At 37.9% G+C, this 21,649-nt stretch overlaps 1 protein-coding gene across 4 annotated transcripts in view; it reads right to left on the reverse strand.

Annotated features, from left to right (window-relative positions):
- The window catches only part of DENND5A (DENN domain containing 5A), a gene marked incomplete at both ends in the record, with an annotated part of 66,405 nt that overhangs the window by 11,712 nt on the left and 33,044 nt on the right, over window positions 1–21,649 (reverse strand). For 2 of the 4 annotated variants that reach the window (XM_081999904.1, XM_081999903.1), the window contains 10 exons: window positions 267–395; window positions 1,402–1,486; window positions 2,635–2,719; window positions 5,996–6,148; window positions 7,763–7,894; window positions 11,011–11,104; window positions 11,757–11,907; window positions 12,365–12,599; window positions 13,507–13,722; window positions 14,942–15,259. In XM_081999904.1, the coding sequence (XP_081856030.1) occupies window positions 267–395; window positions 1,402–1,486; window positions 2,635–2,719; window positions 5,996–6,148; window positions 7,763–7,894; window positions 11,011–11,104; window positions 11,757–11,907; window positions 12,365–12,599; window positions 13,507–13,722; window positions 14,942–15,259 (1,598 nt within the window). Of the gene's footprint in view, window positions 1–266; window positions 396–1,401; window positions 1,487–2,634; window positions 2,720–5,014; window positions 5,120–5,995; window positions 6,149–7,762; window positions 7,895–8,878; window positions 8,987–11,010; window positions 11,105–11,756; window positions 11,908–12,364; window positions 12,600–13,506; window positions 13,723–14,941; window positions 15,260–21,649 lie in introns of all 4 variants that reach the window. The other 2 variants (XM_081999901.1, XM_081999902.1) reach the window with 2 other exon arrangements.

The following is a 21,649-nucleotide window of genomic DNA, read 5'->3' on the forward strand; positions in this document are numbered from 1 at the left end:
CCCTAGTAATTTTGAAGACTTCACCTCAAAGTCACAGGCAAGCCTATGCTGCCAGAACTGATTCTGTATCTGAAGAACCCCAGCATTGAATCATAATTCCCAAATAGCTCATACACAGGTACAGAGACACACTTGGAAGGCTAGTTTGTTCTATTCCTTTTGCACACTGTTAAGCAGCTGGAAGAATAAGCACTTCTGGGTTTTTGACGTCAAACAACTGAACAGGCTTAATTTTTAAAAGTTTTGCCAAAGATAAACCATCTTACTTTGTGAGTTCATGATCTGAAAGCAGCTGTTTTAGATGCCTAGAGAGCAACTTCTTTTCCATAGAGAGACGAACCCAGGCTCTGGCCTTGCCAACATCTGTTTTGATCTCACTAATGTTCTGGATATGCCTGAAAAGGGGGGGGGGAAGAAAAGACATTGCCCAGTATTTTCAAAGTGTGACAGTTCTTTTGAACCAAGCTAGTCTGAAGGAGTTTTGCCAAAAATGCAAAATATCAGGCAAACTACTGGAAAACAACGCATGACCACCTTAATATTCAGCAGTATCTAAATCCCTTGCATATCTAGCTGAAAAAGAGTAAGAGCCTGAAAAGGAAATATCTGCAATGCAGTGCCCTATTTACAACATTCTAAACCAGGCCCATTGCCTCACATGATTTAAGAATCATTCTGGACCATATCACTGCAATATTTATGGCTGAATGCTTTGGAAAATGAAATACTGTCTTTGTATGCTCAGTAGTAGCTTTTCTTGCATACAAGACACAAATGATATATTTTGAAAGGACAAGCATGTCCCTTGAAAAACCTCAATTCACTCCTCTCCACTGAAAAAATTAGATGTTGATAAGGAAAAAGGAGCAAAGAAAAATCCTTTCAAAATTACTTTAGAAGTTTTGCATATTGTTTTTTGATGTACTGAAAAGAGGGCACTGAGCAGAAGTTATAGTTTTAGTCACTATCTAACACTCAATGTTAGATAAACCCATTCCTTAGGTGAAACAAGTTCTTTAAACTGCTTTCTTCACTGAGAAGCAAGAATGAGCTCAGAGCTACGCAATCAACTTGGCAATGACTGGGAAAATACATATGCTACACCCACATCTCTGTGGAAATAAAACAATATAGAATACTTACAAAAAGATGAAAACTTTGTCAGTGTATTTCTATAAGCTAGTAGCTGTGACAATATAAAATCTGCTCAGTATAAAATGTTTTTTGTGAAGGTCAATGAAAAGGTTGTACTATATACTTTACAAGAGTTCACCAGGTTCCTTCCCCACATCCCCCTCCTGATGTATGAAAGAGACTTTTCTTTATGGTAGACATTATACACAGAAACAAGTATGCAAATCTCACAGGTTTTCTCTGTTGGTTTTAATAGTTTAAACTCACCTCATATCCTGGATGAGAGAGATTCTAAGAGGTGACATGGCTGGACTAGTATCAGACTTTCTTCTTTCTGAATCAAGAAGTATTCCTAGATGCAGGAGAACAGAATCTCTTGTTAGCAGAAATCCATCTAAAGATTTAAAAATCAATATAAAAAAGGTGAATTAACACCAGCTTGCACTCCTGTGTTACTGGTGACTCACTGCTCTGTGAAGATACTGTGTCTTATTTCCACTTCAAATGAGATGAAAATCTAATATGCTACACAGATGGTTATGCAGATCAGCACACACTGAGCATTAACACATTAATAAGCTTAGATTCAGCTGAAATTGGTATGACATCAAATGGCTTAAGACATATACTAATCAAGTATTATTTTCTAAAGACCACCCTATTTTCTTTCTACGTAGTAAAACTGATTGGCACTGTTGACACCAGAAAACAGTGTTCAACATGTTTTACTCAGTTCACCACATATCATATGTTTAACTAATCTATCACTTTGCACACTCCTATAACACCACTACTCTTTAAAATAGCACTTTTGTGGGTTTTTTAAGCAATATTGTTACTCTTAGCAACTTTAGAAAAAAAATAGCGGCACCCACCACCTCCCCCAAATCCATTTTTCTCTCCAAAGTTATACCCTATGCCCCCATCTGACACAAGCAGTGTTTAAATATTACATTAATAACCTTAGTGGATCTGATGTACAGTATTACTTTTACTGCAACACTTGATACAACAAAAATTAAAATGTTTCTTCAGTGTTTTTTGTGGTTTTTTAAATATCTTTTTCTTTTAAACAATAAGCCTACTGTTCAGTTGTTTTTCAAGAAAGAATGCAAAACTTCAGGACATAGAGCACAATTTTATATGCTTATGCTTTTTTTTCCACCCCCATCCGTAACATAATATGCTTTGCCAGTCATGCAGTGACTATGTGTCATATGGAGGATGGTATATTGGAGCAAACCATTTTAAAGCTTATCTTCAAAACATCAGATACTTCTGCCCCAAACAAGTAGGCTCAATCCAAACAAGTTTATTTTTCACAAAATATATTGAGACAATACACCAGGTCTATATTAACTCTGTAGTGGATAGAATACTTGATTCAGTTATACTGAGTAAAAGATATTTCCAAGGAAACAATCTCTGCATGGTGCAAATCTGCGGGCAGCTCTTACTCATGGTTTTTTACCACCTTCTTCCAGTGGAAGCCAATCTTACCTGAGGTACTGAAGCTGCCAGATATAGTTTTTCTCTGTCTGTTTTCTAGGTAGTGTAACAGATGAGACCACAAAGCAGATTTTCCCTAAAATTAAAAAAAGTGTTAGCTAAAGAAATCACTATCAGCTGAATAACAAAAAAAAAAAAAAAAGTTTAAATCATCATTGACAGTATCAGCCATAACAAAAACTTGCTTTAAATACATTTGTTCTTATAGAGTCATTGGTAAAAACCAAAAATGAGACACAAGCTGGAGGTGCTCAGGAGCTGTAAAGAGGTTGAGAAAGAAAAGCAAGAGTCAAACAACTGGGATCTAATGATTCTGGTAACAGGAAAGAGTCAACTGAACTTCATTTCTCATAGTTCATTAACATGACAAGAAAACATATAAAGGCTTGTAAAACACTATGTGCAAGCAAAGTTCTAAGTCTGAGGCCATAACCTGTACTATGTGTCTTTCCCTCCCTGCCTCTCCAGCAGTGAAATGACAAGAGATACAAAGACAGCCTGAGTAAACCATCTTAGAGTGTTCCCTTCAAGGTAATTCAGGGCTATAGGTGCATGCTGTCAATTTTTAGAACCAGAAAAGATCCCCCTCAATTGCATCAAGCATAGGACCTGGATAATCACAAACACAGTAAGAAGAGACAACCCAAAATATAATCAGGACAATGAAAACTTATCAGCAAGAATCCAGCTCTACACATTATAAAACCAACTTAAAAGTTAAAATTTGAGATGTAGCTTTTAGGCCAAGATAAACCCGTCAAATGGTTTTAAAAGGTGCATCTTGGTCATTACGTTGCTTTCTTAAACCTCCGGTGGCTTAAAGTAGTGTGAGAGGAAATCTTTCGCTCGCAAGCTAAAAAGATTCTTGGATTCATCCTAAAATACTCTGCATGATAAAGCAAAAGCTTACAAAGCCACAGAAAGGCAGCAGTAATTGGACAGGGGCTCTCCAGCACATTAACTGGAATTACTTGCAGAGGAAATTAATTAGTATTACTTATCATCTTCCTAAATTATTATATTAACTTGAAATCCCAATAAAGATTTAGCAATTCTGCATTTCAGAAAAGCAGTCATAATATAAAGCCATATTTTTATTTACAACTTTGTGCAGAAAGAAACTATGACTGTAAAGCAACAGTTGTCAATTCAGTACTATCAATGTAATCTAAAATCATGTAAGTGCCTTCCTAGAGGTGCAGTAATTATGTTTCAACTCTGAAATAATTTTTCTAGGAACTATCTTTAAAAAAATCTCTAAACATTTCATTCCTATAGCTCACTACAGTTGACATAAAGAACTAACAGCCATGAGGGATTATTCCAGTAGTGGCATGCCTCCAGAAGATAAAGCCTAGAGTGTTTGTAACATCTGTGTTGAGAGAAGTCTATTAAAAAATATGCATTCAGTGGTGAAGACATAAAAAAATCCAGAGAAGCTCAATGCCTCATGTGTGTACCTGACAGATCCACCATGGAAAGCCAAAATTGCAAGTTTTATAAAAACATAAAAAGAGAGCATGAAAAATATCAACCAGGGAACAGTTACATCCAAAATGGCATTTCTCTTAAAAAACACACACATGCACACACAGTCTAGTGTTCAGCAACTAGCTGCCATGGCAAGGGGAACTGCAACAGATCACATAAAGCAGCAAACAAAGGATCTTGCAGCAAATAGATGTCAACAATCATGATGAATGTAAGAATTCATGCAGCATATATCTGCCCACTTCCTTTACCATCATGTTACTCTCCTTTAACTTTACCAGAGAGCAATGATGATGCAAGCTCTATCTATAAGGGAAAGGAAGACAGCCTAAGGAAAGCAGTGGGACAGAGAGTGGGCAAGGGAGTAACAAAGGCCGCCTGAAAGTTCAGACTACTTCAGTCATTAGACCCTACATCTGACAACTCTCTTGCATTGCTCTTGGCAAAGGAAGGCATGGATTCACTTCGCACATGGAAGAATCAGTAGGTAGCTAATGTAGGACTATCAGCGTTCATCAGCAGAGAAGAGGTAAAGGCAGGGATTGGTGGAAGGAAAGCCATCCATCCTCATTACTATGGTCAATTAAGAAAGAAGAATCTTGCTTGGCTCACTATTGAAAAATAAAATGAAATTGATGTATAAAACAGCAGGCTTTTGCATATTTAATAAAGGCCGGAGCACACAGAGAATCGGTGGTGTTTTTTGTATGTTTGTTTTTGTTGTGGGTTTTTTGCTGTTTCTTTTTTTTTTTTTAACTGTGGATCATAATATGAGATGCACTGCACTTCCTCCATCAGGCCTCTATTATATTCTACCACTCTATCTATTCCACCATTCAGCACTGTTTGCCAACATCTGCAATCAATCCAAAGCATTAACCTTATGTAGGGTTGGCCGTCTGGTGGTCTGAAAGGCCCAAATCTGAGTTGAAGCAGAGTATACTGATGCTCTGTCTTCTAAGACGAAAGCAGTACAGCTTCTATCCTAAGTGATATACAAGAGGGAAGGGAGAGAATCACATGATAAATCTTCACATAGAGAACTGCTATATAGCTTGAAGGAGAGCAGATTTAAACACTGGCACTTGGGTGCTGGGAACAGAGATACTGAATTACAGCTGCTTGGATTATGTACATTTATTCTGCACGTTCTTTTTAAAAAAAAAAAAAAGTTATAATCCTCACTGTCCTTGCTATTCCTTTGTACAAAGGAGGAGGAAAGGATAAAGGCCTTCCAAACTCCATCTAGTCCCACAAGTGACTCCAAGAAGAACAACAAAACAATCAATTTTAATTTAATACATAGAACAACACCTCTAACTAGTGATCTTGTAAACGTCACTTAACTATCCCTCCATCATTCAGGAAGAACGAAAATCGCAACGGTTTTACTCTTAAAAACTAAATTATCCTTCATGAAAACAAATTCCCCATACCATATCCCATTGACAGCACCTTTACCATACCCTGCCTTACAGCCTATGCAACTTCATTAACAAAAATATTAAGACCACAGAAAAAGTTTTATTTACCACCCCATCAAAAAAAAACCCCACAACCACAAAGCACCAAAACCCACAAACCAAACCAAACAAAAACCCCAGGTTAAATGCAAAGACAGTCTTCCAAGAAGTCACCTGTGGAATACTTCTACATGTGCACTTGCACATAGCCCAAAGCAAAAAGTGGAGACAGACAAGGGGACAGTAACTGACAGAACAAAGGCTGGGGTCACACACACAAGTATTTTAACATGTCTATATACACAGAAAAGGCATCGTCTGAAAGCGGAGAGAGGAAGAGCATAACATGACTTTAGGAAAAGTGCATTCTGCAACATATAGGAGTATTTGTTCCTCACCTGTTTGACTTGCAGACCGTGGCTCCATATCCTTTCTAAGAGGTCACACAGACTGGCTATCAGGGTATTCTCTTCTACACCTGTGATATTCACTTCACCATGACCTAGCTCCACAGCTTCTCGCCCCATTTTTTCAACCAACATTCTCTTGGTCTCAAAAAGGACAAGGCAAAAGAGAGTTAATTCTTTCCATAGGAACTTCTAAGATCACTTACGTTTCTTAAATAACCAATAAGGAAGCACACGATAGCAAAGCTGTGGCAGAATAACTGGGTGTATGTAGTATTTCTGAAGCTAGTGCAAGACTACATGTCTTTTATCCCTGCTTTTCAAGACATGGCAGCAGCAGTGTTGATCACTTTACAGCCTCTTCCATCTTGCTGACAACGGGCTTGCAAATGGGCACATAAGCCCAAAGGGAACAGCAGGCCACATAATGACAAACTAGAAGCCTAGCAGCAAGGCCCTGCAAGGGAGGCTTGGGTGTTTCTGAAGCCTGGTGAGTGCTGGACTGGGAGCAGTACACTATGTCCACCTCCTCCCAGGGGAGGTGAATGGGCTCAAGTGCTTCCAAGTAGCAGGGGGATATGCCGTTTCTGTGAGACTGTGCTCTGTCAGAAGGGTATTTGCGTTTAAACCAAACCCATTCTGGAGTGCATCTCTTGAGTTTCCCCGATGAGTAACATTCCCCTAAATTGTGCACAATTTCATACTGGTCAACAAAGCTCTCACCAACTCTTCAAGTACAGTCTCCCAGTCACAACATACTCATTGTATAGCTACCTGAAGGGAAAAACGACAAGGGAATCACTTCTGCTCATCTCTTAACATTTTTTCATCATTGTTGCTATTCTAGAGTAGCTCTCAAATGAGTAATACTGCCTTAGGCACCTATGCAGAGTCTTAGTTGAGCCTAAGAACTAAGTTAGTCTCTAGCTTCTCCTCCTCCTCACCTCCCCTGGTAATTTCTCTCTCTGCTAACAGCAGGCTCACTACATTCCCTCGAGTTGCATTCCCACAGTGAAAGAATCAAGTCTATCTTCAAGGACTTTCACTGTCATATGCCTCTATTAAGTGAGGGGGATTGTTTATGCAGTTTTGTACATACAGAAAACTAAAGTGAAATCAGAAGTAGATGCATGTATTAAATATGGTTTTATGAAAAGCTGTATACAATTGTTATATTACCTCCACTCACTTAAGGCAAGAATGCATCTATTTGATAATTATTCTTTTTACTGTTAGTATAAACATTAACACTTAATTCAGATTAATATATTGTCAAATATATACTGGTGAAGCATGTCTACAAACTAATGCTGAATTTCTTCATTAAGCGCTTGAAAACTTACGTTTCAGAAGTTTGTTAACCCACTTCCTTTAGTTATGAGAACAGCTCCTGCAGTTTCACCACAACCTCCTCTTTTGGAACATTCACTCTTGTTGCAATAATACAGTCTTATTAGTGATAACTGAAATAAGCTATGATAGACACGGGCAGTGGGATGATAAAGACTCATCAGAATATTCAATCTCTTTCTATCATTTTCCATTCTCTACCATAAGTCTGCTTGATAAAGTTTCCACTCCTTGCAGAATCTCTAAATACGTTATCTCTTAGTGAATTTCTCATTACCATTCAAAAATCTTTATACAGCTAAAGCAGAAACAGAAAGCAGAAGACGGGGGTTCAAGGATATTGGCCAAGAAATGGTCCATAAAGGATGGATATGAGGTGCAAGAGGACAGAAATATTCTCTGTATTACCTTATTTCGGCATTCCTTCAACAAGCCTTCTACAAACTTCCAGTTTGTTTGTGCAATTACCGATGGAGAGAGGTTAGACAGTTTGGGCTGCCGAATAGTGCTGCCTAGATTCCTGGCTTCTTGGATATACTTCTGTGTTGGGGTAGAAAATTGACAGATACGGATAGAAGCGCAAGTGAGACTATTTTGCCAGGAGAAAAGGATAAACTTATCTTTATAACCCACCCCTGTGCAATTAGGAAAGGATCAGATCCCCATTCAGAAAAGGCCTCTTTTCATATCCAGCATTATATTGGGCTGAGACACTTAAGGTACTATTTCACTGGAGGACAAATCCCCATTTACATTGTCTATCTAATATTAAAACACACATTGCTGAATAACAAAAACACAATACAAACTGCCAAGGATATTTACATGCATAGTTATTCCCTCCACTACTGAGAACTGCCTTGTTTTTTTTCATATAAAATTAAAGTTTGTACTAATTACCCAGACCAAGACCATTCAAACAGCAGACTGGTCTACATAGGGACTGCAAGAAAACTTTGCTGAAGCTTGACAACATCCGAGAGCTGTGCTATGCCCTGCATTCCTGCAGATCTCTGGTTTGCTTACCCACCCTCCCAGTCTTTCAGGAAGCAGCTGCAAAATGCTATTAACCGCTCTCAGCTGTGAACCATCTGCATTTTTGAGAAAAATAATTTCCTCACTATACTTGAAAGAGATTTTCTGCTCCTGTTACTGCCCATTAAGGAGTTGCCACTGTTTTCACCTCCAAGACAACAATAATTTGCAAAATGTTTTGAAAGACAGGTAATCACAGGAGCACGGCTAATTGAATAAGTGATGAGAAAGTCCCATACAGGCACTGATAGAATACTCACGATTAGTACCTATTTCAGATTAATAGGTAATTTCTCTAGCTTACACTGAAATAATGACCAACTGAAAATTCAGTTAACAGACAGATTTATCAAACATGATCTGATCTTTGCAAAGAGGGAAAACCACACCTTCTCCATCAGCCTTGCATTAAAGAGCTATGATATATACATTTAATTATGCATCTTTATCCCAAACTATGATTATAGTCATGTTGTGCATTGGACATACCAGATAACGCTCTGACACAGATTTTATAGAGGGCATGAAGGGCCAATCATGCTGGTCCCAGTCTAAACACAACTGCAACTGAAGCTCTGACATGGAAAAGTCCAGGTGCTGGGAGGACAAGTTGGTAGCAAAAAGCCAAGAGACCATATAAAGCGGAAGTGGTAAGTACATATGAAGTAATAAAAGCAAGCATGCAAAACAGAAAAGGAAAAGAGTGAAGACGTAATACAACGCAGAACTTCCAAGCATTCAACATAAAAATAAATTCCCAAGCAATGAAGCTGAAAGGAAAAAAAAGAAAAGATGGTGTTCAATCATTGGATTGGTGTAAACTCTGCCCTCCACTGGGCACAAATATTTGCAACTTAAAAGCCACTAAGTCTCAATTCCACAGATTTTTGTTGGCTGCCCCAAAGCTTCAATGTGTATAAACCTCACAACACTGCACTTTGAAACCAATGCCTGCTGCTCAGCCTGATCCCCAGTGTTCATCCCAGAAGGGCTCCCTCTCCATTCTTTCAAACTTAATAGGAAAATCTCTGGTTCACCTGGGAGAGCAGGTCAGCGTTCAACCAGTATTATGTAATCAAAAAGGCACAGCATAAAAACCCTAAAACATCAACACAGATTAACTTGGGAGTTGGTACCCTCACCTGAGGCTATTTGTAATTTTTATTCCTCAGAAATTATTTGCCTCACGTGACAGAATAACTCCGATAGGATAATCAACTTGTGAAAAGTCAGTTAAAAAACAAAACAAACACAAAACCCCAGAGACTAGAGGTAGATTTTTCCCTCTGTAATTACGTAATTGATATCTTCGAGGTTTACATGTATTAAACATTATAACTGTTAAAAGCAGTAATGAGGTTACAAATCAACTATTCTTCACTTCTGTTACTTCTCAGTAAAAAGTACTTTAGAGTTATCTGAGCATATGGAACATGTCAGAGCCAGAAACTACTCATAGGTTTTTTTTATTATGCAGACATTCCTCTATTACACAGTTATGGATGACATAGATGACACTATACTGCAACAAAATTTTAACAAACCAATGTGAAAATTCTGGAAATGAGTACACTGGAAAGGCAAAGGTAAACTCATCACTACCATAAAAGAATGAAATAGACAAAGATATTTGATTTTGATAACACTATCCTACCAGATGCAAGACTACTTTAAAATTCCAAATGAAGCTCTTCTGAAGATACTTAGCAAGGCAAGAGAATATTGTCTTCAATGAACAATATACATTTAAACAAAAGTTAAGCTTTGGGGTTACTAAACAAAAAATGAATTCCGATATTTGAAACCGTATTATTCTTAGAATTACCCATAAATCAACACCTGGTGTACCAGTTTGCAGTCTGTATCATATGAATTAGAAACTATACTAACTATACTGTAATTAGTTCACATCACGCAGATCTTTCAAAATCCCTTCACCACAAAGAATAACTGTGTCAGCTGTAGAAGCACTAGTGAGAGAAGTTATCATTTCAGAAGGTGGGTAAAGCAGCATCAGGCTGTGCTGTGTAAAAACAGGCAGACACAAACCTGACAGCATGGGTGGGGTTCACATTCCCACCTTAGCATGAGATTGCTTGTCAATTTGTCACCTTAAGACTTCTTTTATGGTCTACAAAAAAGCCAGGCAATTCCAAAAAGCAATGCTTCTGATTTTAGGATGAAATTAATCACTCTGGAGGTGGTTATCTTTCCTCCATCAAATATACAAAAGCACAGGGTGACTAAGATATTTAGAGACAGGAAATAGACAGCTAAAAACTGTTAAGATGAACTCCTCCCTTCCCCACCCATCCCACCCTCCCCCCCCCTTTTTTTAAACTTTAAAGCATGTGATGACATTTTCAGTGAACTCTCCTATGCATGGGATGAAATAATTTTGTCCTGAGAGGGGGTAGAAATGGCATACTTTTAGAATAAGCCAACTAAGTATTTTTTGACTGCTATGGACCAGGAATTTCATTTGTACTAAATACACATAAGGGAGAGCAGAGATGGACTGCAAGTAACTGTCTAGACATTTCATAAAGGTTACAAAGCATCATTCAGGCAATTAGGAAAAAAAAAAATATATCAGGTCTCTATAGCTGAACAATTTTCACCTCTCTCTGATCATTGTCAAGACGCAGGTGCTCTGTGTGTTGCTTCTGTCTGTCCTTCCGCCTCCACTGTGCGGGAGCATTTCTCTTTGTCCACCTACAGACGGAGGATTATTAAGCAAATGTCAAGAGTTAGGTGAAGGGCAGTTGCAATGGGGGAAATAAGTTTCTATCTTACTGTATATTAAACATGTTGACCTAATTACATCTGACAAAGTACAGCTGCAAATACACACAAAGAATCTCTGTAGAAGAATCCAACATTGGGCAATCAAAGGATTTTAGAAAATTAGATCACATACACTTGCTTTGTATTTTTCCATCCTTTTATGATATCCAGTACAATTTACACCTTTCTCCTCTTCCTTCAATGTTTTTATAAGAAGATATCCTAAAATATTTGCTAGCTCTTAACTGAGATCAAATAAGGAGATCTGCTTTTATATTGATAGTAATTATAAGTAACTCAAAGTACATCAACTATAACCTCAAACATAATAGGGCTTTCTTACATAAATTTGCTTCTGGAAGTCCAGACTTAAAAAAGAAGGGGGGGGGGGTGTGAAAAAAAGCAAGAGACATAACCAAAAAAAACCCAAAACACCACATACAACCCACCCACACCATCTGCTCTGTTCTCACTTTAAAAGAAAAAAAAAAAGATAGTGAATCTGCTTTCTAGTATCTCTGTGTTAGTACCATTCTACAGATCTTGGAAGATCCAGCACCTGTTGTCCTAGCTTACTCACTTGTTGCTTGCTGGTCCAGTGGATAAAACATCAGACTGAAGCCTGGGAAAAAATCCAAGCTCATATTTTCCTTGTCCAATTTTCATGTCCAGCAAGTGTGGATGGACTGCAGTGTGATCTATTTTTGCTAGCCTTAATTCAATAGATTTCTCTGAAACAGTATGAAAGTTAATTTTTTTAAAGGTGTTTTAATCAGACATGTATCTATAATCACACATCCTCAACTAAAAGCAGATCTCAAATTTGAGAGGAGGTGGAAGTTTCCTACTGACACCAACAGGTACACTAGCACAAGAGTGTATTAAACATCAGAGAACTGCCACCAAAAGGAGAAAAATGTTTATCTTCTCAAGCTCAAACATTTTTCACACAAAGCATGCAGGAAAACAGTTGAGTTCAATTAAACTTTACATGAATTTCACCTCACATCTCAGCTTCCTATATAACGTTTAGTTCGCCACTTAAGCATTACACCTCAGCTTTTCCTTTTTTTTTTTTTAAAGTTTCAAAGCATAAATCGTTACTTAACTTTAACCTAATGTCTACAACACACAGCACTGGCTAGTAGTATTTTCTTAAATGTCAAGAAAGTGGCTTATTACTCTTACCAGCCTCATCAATGGTTGTACACTTTTGATACATAGATGTGCGCAGAGTGGGTGTCCTAACGTTTAGCAGCCTAATTTTATCCACTCTAGAATCAAATACTCTTAAAACAGGGTCTTTATCATCTTCATCATGGCACATAATCTTATTGTCAATAAAAGATGCAAACATTTGGGTCTCCAGGAATCTCGAGAGGAAAGGCAAGTAAGGTTCAGGCTGGTCCGACAAGAAAGATGCCTAACAGACAAGAAGAGGTAAGTGTTTGTGAGTCTGCAGAGAGAGATACATCCATCAAAAGCACCCAATTTGTCTACTCAAGGATGTATCAGAGTGCTTCGGTGCCACTGAAAGCCTAGTTTTATTACATACACCAATTCTATCTCTGAAACAGATATGCAATCTTCAGTTTCATGACAATTACCTACCCTATAGCACAATAATTATTAAACTGTGATTTTAGCACTTCCTTAATTTTCTAAAAATGTCAACACAATCCCAGCAAACCACAACAACAGTACTGCAGGTGTGGATATTATGTACTTCTGGCTGGGCTCAAAGCTTATGAAGTTGATGAGAATCTTTTCATACAATTTGATGGGAATCAGATTAGCATTTTAGCAGGCAGTGCTTCAACATAATCTTCACCCATGTGAACTTTCCTGCTGACAATATCTAATCTCCAGTAAAGACGACAGTAGTAAAATTTGAAGAACTGAGACTTGTGTTTCCCTAGAAAAGAGGTAGGAATACATTTGGTACACATGTACGTAAGTGCTATAAGGGGTCATGGCTTTATTCATTAACATATTCAGCAATTCCTCTGGTTTACAAAAAAAAATTTAAAAAAAAAAAATCATTGTCACTAGTAATATTTAACCTTAATATAGAGGTTAGCCATGAAGTGAGATTGTCTAAGCTATTTTTCTACAGCATCCTTAAAAGAGTACCTTTATATCTCTAAGTGTGTGTATGTATGTATTTTTCCACAGAGTATACAAGATGTGACTTTTTTTGGGAACACTGACATTTAAGGAAGAAATTACAATTTTCATAGTACTGTTTTCCATTTTATGGCCCAATAAACAAAGTCTTAGGTTTGAATACTGTTTTACTTTTTACATTGACATATCTTATTACAACTTACTTTATCAAAGTTTTGCATCTGTTCCCTGTTTGTAAACCAAGATTCCTTGTCCTGACTAGGCTGAATGACAAATACTTCATAATCTGCAAACATTTGTGTAAAGCGGTTGGCAAAAACTTCACGGATTTGAATGTTCAGCTGGTAAATCTTGAATTCTTCTTCATCACACTGAATTTTAAGATCCTTTTTGCTACTGGTCTCCTCTCGCACCTCCAACTGAGAAAGTAAGGGAACATACAAAAAATTTGAATTGTTGCTTTGTCAGGTATTCTAGGTATACAAGATCTTAATCTGCCACTCAGCTGCTACTCCTCAAGTCAACATTCCAATTAAAAAAAATTACTTAAATTTCAACCAGTGTAATAAAACAGCAACATCAAAAAATCTAGAAAGAAACCTTTGTCTGTAAAAGTTCTAACTTCAATAATAAACCATAACCTACTTTAGTACTGGTTGCACTGGATATGTTTTAGATTAAAAAAAGATAGATAACCACCACACACATGCCCACGTATGCCATATACTTAATTTACTTACTTTTACTGTTTAATCACCTGCATAGGCTTTTCAGGGGTTTTTACTACCCCTGCATATTAGGCAAATACATATTTCTGTCTGGTGTAATACAAGTCCAGGTTTAGAACTGTTACAGTTTAACACATACCAGCTTTCAAATGAAGACAGAAATGCACAGTAAAAAGAAGCTGCACATGTCTAGTAGCCAATTTCCTGTAACCTAAGTCCTCAGCAGCGTAATGCACAATTCATCACTACACAGCCCAGAGTAATCTTTAATGAAGTAAAATGCATTTTCAGTTAACACATGGACTAAGATTTATGAAAACAGCAATGTAAGATTCAGATATTCAATTCATATTACTTTTGATAGGAATTGAGTTTGCATACGCATTTGCTACCCCTGCCATTGCTTATTATTATAAGAGGCACCACCACACATAATTAGACGTAATACCTAGAGCTGACAACATCTGTACAATGATGCAGTTGCTGCAGCTGTCCCATGCTTCTTAAAGCACCTCCGCTATAGCAGTCCAAGGCCAGCTATAAATAGCATCCTACAGCCATGCTCTCTGCTAGAGAGAGCTCTGCTACTCAGCCATTTCTTCTAATCACATGAAAGTGGTGTAAATTTAGAACAAATCTTAAAGCCAAGAATAAACAAGGCAAGGTGTATTTCTAAACACATTAGCTTTGCAAAGAAACACTTGGAGGATAGCCAAAGGTTTCCCTAGATACTGGGGGCTTAAACGCCACTCCCTCTCTCCCCCAAGCTTGCCCTTGTTTCGACAGATGTTCACAAGGCTTGTGAACATATTAACATAAAGTTCTTTCTAGTGAAGACAAACACAGTCTTTGGACCATGACTTCAGACCACCTGCTAGTGTCCACTAGTGCAGATAACTTCATAGCTTACCTTTTCTAGACTCACACCTGTTCTTTTAACGAGTGCTTGGAGCCTTGCAATAGTCTCATTTTCCTTTAGCAGCTCATAGGAATTCAAAGGTGATCCTGCTATGTTCCCATTTCTTTTATCAGAAACCAGGTCACACGCTCTGAGGCTCTTCATCTTGGAGGCACTTTCACTGCAGTGAAGGTTTCCCTCAGGTGGAATTCCAAAAGCCATTAGTATCTCTGAAATTTCCTGAACAAACTCAAGTTTATTCGGGAACTGGGGTAAGTCTTCTGGCAGCTCGATGAAATGGTTGTCTACATCCACAAAGCACAGGTTAGCCTGGGATTTAATTTAGAACAGGATACCATTACACTATCCCTAAGCCCAAGGGTCACGTTTTAGTCCTCTTTGGGTTTTGTGCTTATTAAAAGGTTTAAATACATTTGCATGTGTTTGGTTATCTTGTAAAACAGACTCGCCCCAACCGTAACTGAACTGGTTGGTCAGTTTTGAAGAAAGCAACGCAAGGCCTACATTTCCAGGTCTTTCAAGGAGGTAACTAAGAAAGACGACTAATTTTGAAGTTGTTTACTAGTTGTTTACTTACTTTTACAAAAGGGATTGTAGCATATATTAGGTACAGATGTGTGAATTTTTTCATACACATACAGCTAGAATTTTAACTACAGGATATTTGCAATGCTATTTTATACACATGCATATGTAAGCAGGTTCCTGTTGCTCAGGTTATCAGCCCACTCCTCTACGAGATTTGGCAAATTCCATACTAAAAGGTGTATTGATATTGTGGAAGCTGCAATAAAGTTATCTTCTCTATTCTGTAAGCAACTTGAGAACTAAGGCAATTCCTTGAAAGAGTTTAGAAGTTTGTTTCCAAGGGGAAAAATGAATTGAACTAGTTTCAATGCTGTTTTCCTGTTCCAATCTCTACCTCATTTACCATCAAAAAGGACCAAGAAAAAAAAAAAGAAAGAAAGAAAAACCACCTACGTGGCTTCCACAGCAACATCAAAAGAAGTTATGCATCTTTCAATTCACCCTATATTTGGTGATGAGGGTTTCCCATTTTGGCTGCTGCATTGCAAAATTTGTATCAAATGGTTTCATGACATCATGTAATTACATACATCACAGCAAGAACCCCATTCCTCTGTGAAATCTGCTGGGAAAGTTAAGTGTACAGAAGAAACTTAGCTTTTCTGTAGAAGCGCTTCAGTTTTTCTTCACTGCAGAATTAACTTGCACTGTCACTTTTCTGTTTAGCCTTCCCATACAAAATCCCTTCACCCAGATTACGGGGTACTTTCAACCTAGCTTCATCACATTATTCTAAGAGGCACACCTGAACTCAGGTGTCACTATAGTATTGCAGAAAAAATACATATCAAGTCATGAGCGCTAGCAGATCTCCAGTTATTTCTTATGGTTCAGTAAGTGCAGAAGGATAGAAGCACTCTAACAATTTATTAGGAAAGAAAGAATTAGAAGAGATTAACCTCACACTGAATGAATGAGAGATGCTCCCAGAAGTCAGAACAATGTACGCAAGCAGAGAAACATCAGTAAGGACAAAGTAATTCCAATAGGACTTTGCTGTAGGACTGGTCATAGGTAAACTGTAAACTAAGATGTCCTGTTCCTGATGAGACCCCTTAAATTAAGTAAAATGTTGTAAAAACATACATTTAATACTTGTGACAGATGTAGCTCTTGGTATTCTACAGAACAGAGTTAGGACATCAATTCTCCTCAAAACACAAAACATCTGTTGTTTTTGATTTCTTGAACTTCAACATTAAAATTTAAGAAAACATTGTAACTCTTAAATCAGACCTCCACTGGACATACTACACTAGATTTGCACAGAACTTTGCACGAAGAAGTCCAATTTATGCTCTGCTACAATATTACCCATAGTTACAAAGGCAAGTAGGAGAATTCCAGTTCTCCATTTCTTGATGGTTTAGCATTCTAATACTGGGATTGAGTTCTTCTGCTCAAAGAAATGCATACAAAACAGGTTAGTAGCTCTTCTATAGATCCTTTACCGTAAATTAAATCACGAATTGAATTAGGTGTTGCAAAAGTAGGGAAGTGATTGTGCCCCTGTACTCGGCACTGGTGAGGCCGCACCTTGAATATTGTGTTCAGTTTTGGGCCCCTCACTACAAGAAGGATGTTGAGGTGCTGGAGCGTGTCCAGAGAAGGGCAACGAAGCTGGTGAGGGGTCTGGAGCACATGTCTTATGAGGAGCGGCTGAGGGAACTGGGGTTGTTTAGTCTGGAGAAGAGGAGGCTGAGGGGAGACCTTATCGCTCTCTACAACTACCTGAAAGGGGGTTGTGGCGATGAGGGTGTTGGTCTCTTCTCCCAAGTAACTAGTGATAGGACAAGAGGAAATGGCCTCAAGTTGCACCAGGGGAGGTTTAGATTGGATATTAGGAAAAATTTCTTCACTGAGAGGGTGGTCAGGCATTGGAACAGGCTGCCCAGGGAGGTGGTGGAGTCGCCATCCCTGGAAGTGTTCAAAAAACGTTTGGATGTGGCACTTCAGGACATGGTTTAGGGGACATGGTGGTTCTGGATTAATGGTTGGACTTGATGATCTTAAAGGTCCTTTCCAACCTAGTGGTTCTGTGATTCTGTGAAAAGAATCCAAGGTCAATAAATAGAACTAAGACCTTGACTCTGAAACAGCTTCTGGTGCACCCTAGAAAAGGGTTTTATTTTTTAAATAGGGCAGGTGTCATTGTTTAGATTTCAGCAGTTCAACATTGCTCAAACACAGCAGGCAATGTGTGTGCCTACTTGTCAAGGCAGCTCCAGCGGTAAGCTAGGGATGCACACAGAGTGCATCTGCTTCAAGTTCAAAGAAACATTCTGCACAAAGGGACAGTATATACACAAGAAGTCTCATGTTTCAAGCAAGCACCTGAATTTAGGAACTTCAGGACCCCCACTATGCACATGATTCTGTGATGATTTGAACTCAAGTCAGATAATATTTATCAGGAACACTGTAAGCACTTCAAGACATGGGAGAAATAAAGCCATGAAACTAGGCACAATGCCTACCAATCGATGCTGAGGGAAAAACAAAAAACATTTTATTTGTCACAAGCTGTCTGCAAAATGGCAAGATAGACTCATTAAGAAACTCTTCAAACAGTCTAATTGTATGACTTCCTTTTAAAACTCTCTTTAATTGATGCCATTCAACTTTTCTTCTTTTTTGGATTATCTTACCTTAGCACAGATTCTGCAGAAAACATCACTCTCGGTTAAGGTTGGTTGTACCTAAAAAGCGCTCAGCCAAAAAGTAACCAAACATTAATCTCACCAATGCAGAGATTCTAGTCTTCACACTGAAAATAAACTCCTTGCCAATGAAGAAAAAGCCAAATTTAATGCTTGCTAAAATTGCTTGTAAGTATCTGGGCTCATCTGGTTAATTCTTCCAACAGTTAAATATCCCTTCTGCAGAGCCTCTCTTTAAGAGCAATACACAGAGTTCTAAACACTCTAAGTCACTAAGGATGATTGCTTATCCTGCAACTTACTATTACATTTCCCAGAATTTGCCCTCTATATAAGCATTTTTAAAAAAGGAATATATTTGTGTGCAGCAATACTCTAAATAGTGTAAAGAATACATCTGGGGACACGCTACACTTACTCAGTCCCTGGTTAATAACCTATAAGATAGAAAATTACCTAGAGCAGCATCAAAGAAGATTCAGTAGACAGCTTTAGCCTCTCTTAACTTAGGGAGACTGAGGTCACCCTCAAGAACTGCATAAGCACTTCTGAAAAGGCCATGCTCCCCAGCGAACAAAAATGGCAAAGACAACTCACTTCACAAGCCCTTCAAGAGGTACGAACCTTTGTGCATTAGGTCCGAACCTTGCCAATAACCACCGACTTCACTTAACACACAGAAAACATGGATATGCAAATTTATACACCCACAACTGGCTTGTGGAAAGTGTGGTTACAGTGGTCCTAAACTCTACAGGATGCTCCTGTGCCATTCCTGTAAGCAAATGGTGACCTTCTGCATTTATTCTCAGCACTACCCAGAATTTGTGACTGACAACTACTTACAGCTGCAGCTTTCAGAAACATGAATTTATCTCCTCAAGTGGCTATTCAACATTGAAATAGAGGAAAACATAAAGCTGAAGTCTGTTAATAATAGCAGTATTGCATATCAAGGATCTATCACATGAGCAGATAGCCTGAGAATGCACGCAAAGCAGTGATTATCTTTCAAAATAATTATCTTGGTCAGTCTGGTCTAAAAGTGTTGGCATCAAGAGGAAAAAAGGCTTTTCTAGAGATCTTTCTTATCTTCTAAAACAATAAAAAAATATAACCCCACAGAATTGGTTAAGATTTAGCATTGAATAACATTTTTTTAATGTTTGAAATAAAAATACTGAGAATATATGTCTGTCTTATATTAGCAGAGAACTAGATTTTAACTTTTTAAATCTTTCAACTTTTCTGAAAGAAAAAGCAGTTGCCCAAGACCGTTGTGATCACTTCATTAAAAAACAAGGTTTTTTAAGGAGATGTAACTTCTGTTTGATTTAACCAGTGCTGGAAGACTCAGTGTTGCTTATTTTCACTCAAAATAATTTCAATTTCCATCATTCTCCTGCATCAGAGTGATGAGATGCACATGCAAATCCAGTAGCATGAAATGACCCAGATTAACTTGCTTGTTAAAAATATCTTGCTGTAACACTGCAAAAGTTTCTTTAAAAGGAAATGCAAAGACACATCAAAAAAACAATCTCGCTTTAGTATTTGCTGGGTTTAGGATCTGCAAGAAAGCTAGTTTAACCACTTTTTTTGATCAATTTTACTGATAAACAAACCACATTTTTGCCAGCAACATCTGAAACAGCTACATGTTCTTCCTTTCCCCTTTGATTTCTGCAGTACCTTATTCCAGCACCACTTCTCCCATGCCCCCAACCCCCTTCTCTTCTGGGTTCTTTACAAGCCTCTGATGCAGCTATCAGTGAAACCACAAGGATGCTCATGCGTACAGAAAGAGCCCTCAGCAAAGTGGTAATACATAAAGGAACAAGCTTAACTTTAAGTCCACTGTATCGGTGACATGGACAAGAAACTCAACCCTAGAGTAAGCCTCGAGCCTTTTCTACAATTTTTCTGGGCCACAGAGAGTTAGGTCTTTGCCACTGGTGAACATCAATGAATTCTCCATCGGGCACTGTTTTCTGATGTACCCAAGGTATAGTCTAAAACTGAATTTTGTACTAATACTAATTCTGCTGCAGATTTTAATAATCATCTGACAAAGCATCAACTTCTAGGATACAGCTGGGCTTCCATGCTCCCATGGTAAAGCATTCCCTTAAAGCACCAGATGTGACCAAAATATGGGAGGCTGCCACCACAAGCAAACTAAAACAAGCCTTATGGTATACGTCTGCAAGAGTTAAACCAAATGTGACCGAGTTAGGACAGATAGTATTTTCACATATATTAGCCTAAAACACGTTGAGCAAGACAAATTATTCTTTTTAAAACTTCATTGTAAAACCACAATCAAGAAGCTTACAGTGACACTGAGGCATCCATGGTATGCTAGATAGCAATATTATATTCTTCCACAAAGCCCTTCAACTGAGAAGCATTAACTAGATTTTCTGTCAAAGATTTGATTTTCTAGAAGCATTAACTAGATTTTCTGTTTCTTCATTGACCCTTGCCTAAATTAGATATTCCTGTCTTTAACAGCAGCTGCCCCACGTATCCATGTGAACAGAAATGCAGTTTGTGCAGTTTCAAGACTGCATAAAAAAAGCTGGGTTTTTTTTTGCAGAAGTCAGAATATATTAGAACATAGAACAGCTCTTCATATACCCTTTGCGATAAGCGAGGAAAATTCTGAAACTTACTATATCTATGAATCAGGAGCCTAGAGGCAGGACTTAAGTTCCTCACATAACCCTGAAGATTTCCTGAAGTACCATATACATTCCAAACTTTACAGATAAGCAATGTTAAATATTAATATCCCTTTTGTTACTAATGATAAATTTGTCTTTATTGACTTACAAATAATAGAAACCATATGCCCTCTTCTGCTGTTCTACAAAAACACATTTTATGCATGTTCCTTGTCAGTTTCTATCTCAGGAATTAAGCGTAGAGCTGCTTTGGCTCTTTAAGTGAAGGGTATCTGAAAGCCTAATCATAAAGCAAAGTAGTTTTGAGATGAACCTGTAATGTGCAATTCTAAATATATTAAAGCTGACTGATGAAATTATTAATATCAGAAATACTGATACTGAGCAACAGTTTCACTTAGTGAGACCAGCATGCACTTAGAATTCTGCTTTATATTTTAAAATGGTACATTCACTTCTTGTTGCAATGGCAGATTTTTTTGCATTTGTTTTTTAGGTTGTTGGTTTGCTGTTTTGTTTGGTTTTTTTTAAAGTAAACTCTACAATGAAAATCTCAACAATAGCGAACTCCTGTTCTTCCCAGTCTACTTTGTCTCTCAGATAAGCAAATTCTATCGGTATAGGACAACTTACTCATCTTTGAAATCTCCAGCAACACGTTAAAGTCCATTTCTATGCCATAGCTACATCCCCAGCCTGCGGTGCTAAGGACTTCAACAGTTCACAAGAAACCTTACTCAGCAGTGACCACCAAGGGCATTCCT

The sequence above is a fragment of the Phaethon aethereus genome (genome assembly GCF_964289735.1).
Source record: "Phaethon aethereus genome assembly, chromosome: 5".
Lineage (NCBI taxonomy): Eukaryota > Metazoa > Chordata > Aves > Phaethontiformes > Phaethontidae > Phaethon > Phaethon aethereus.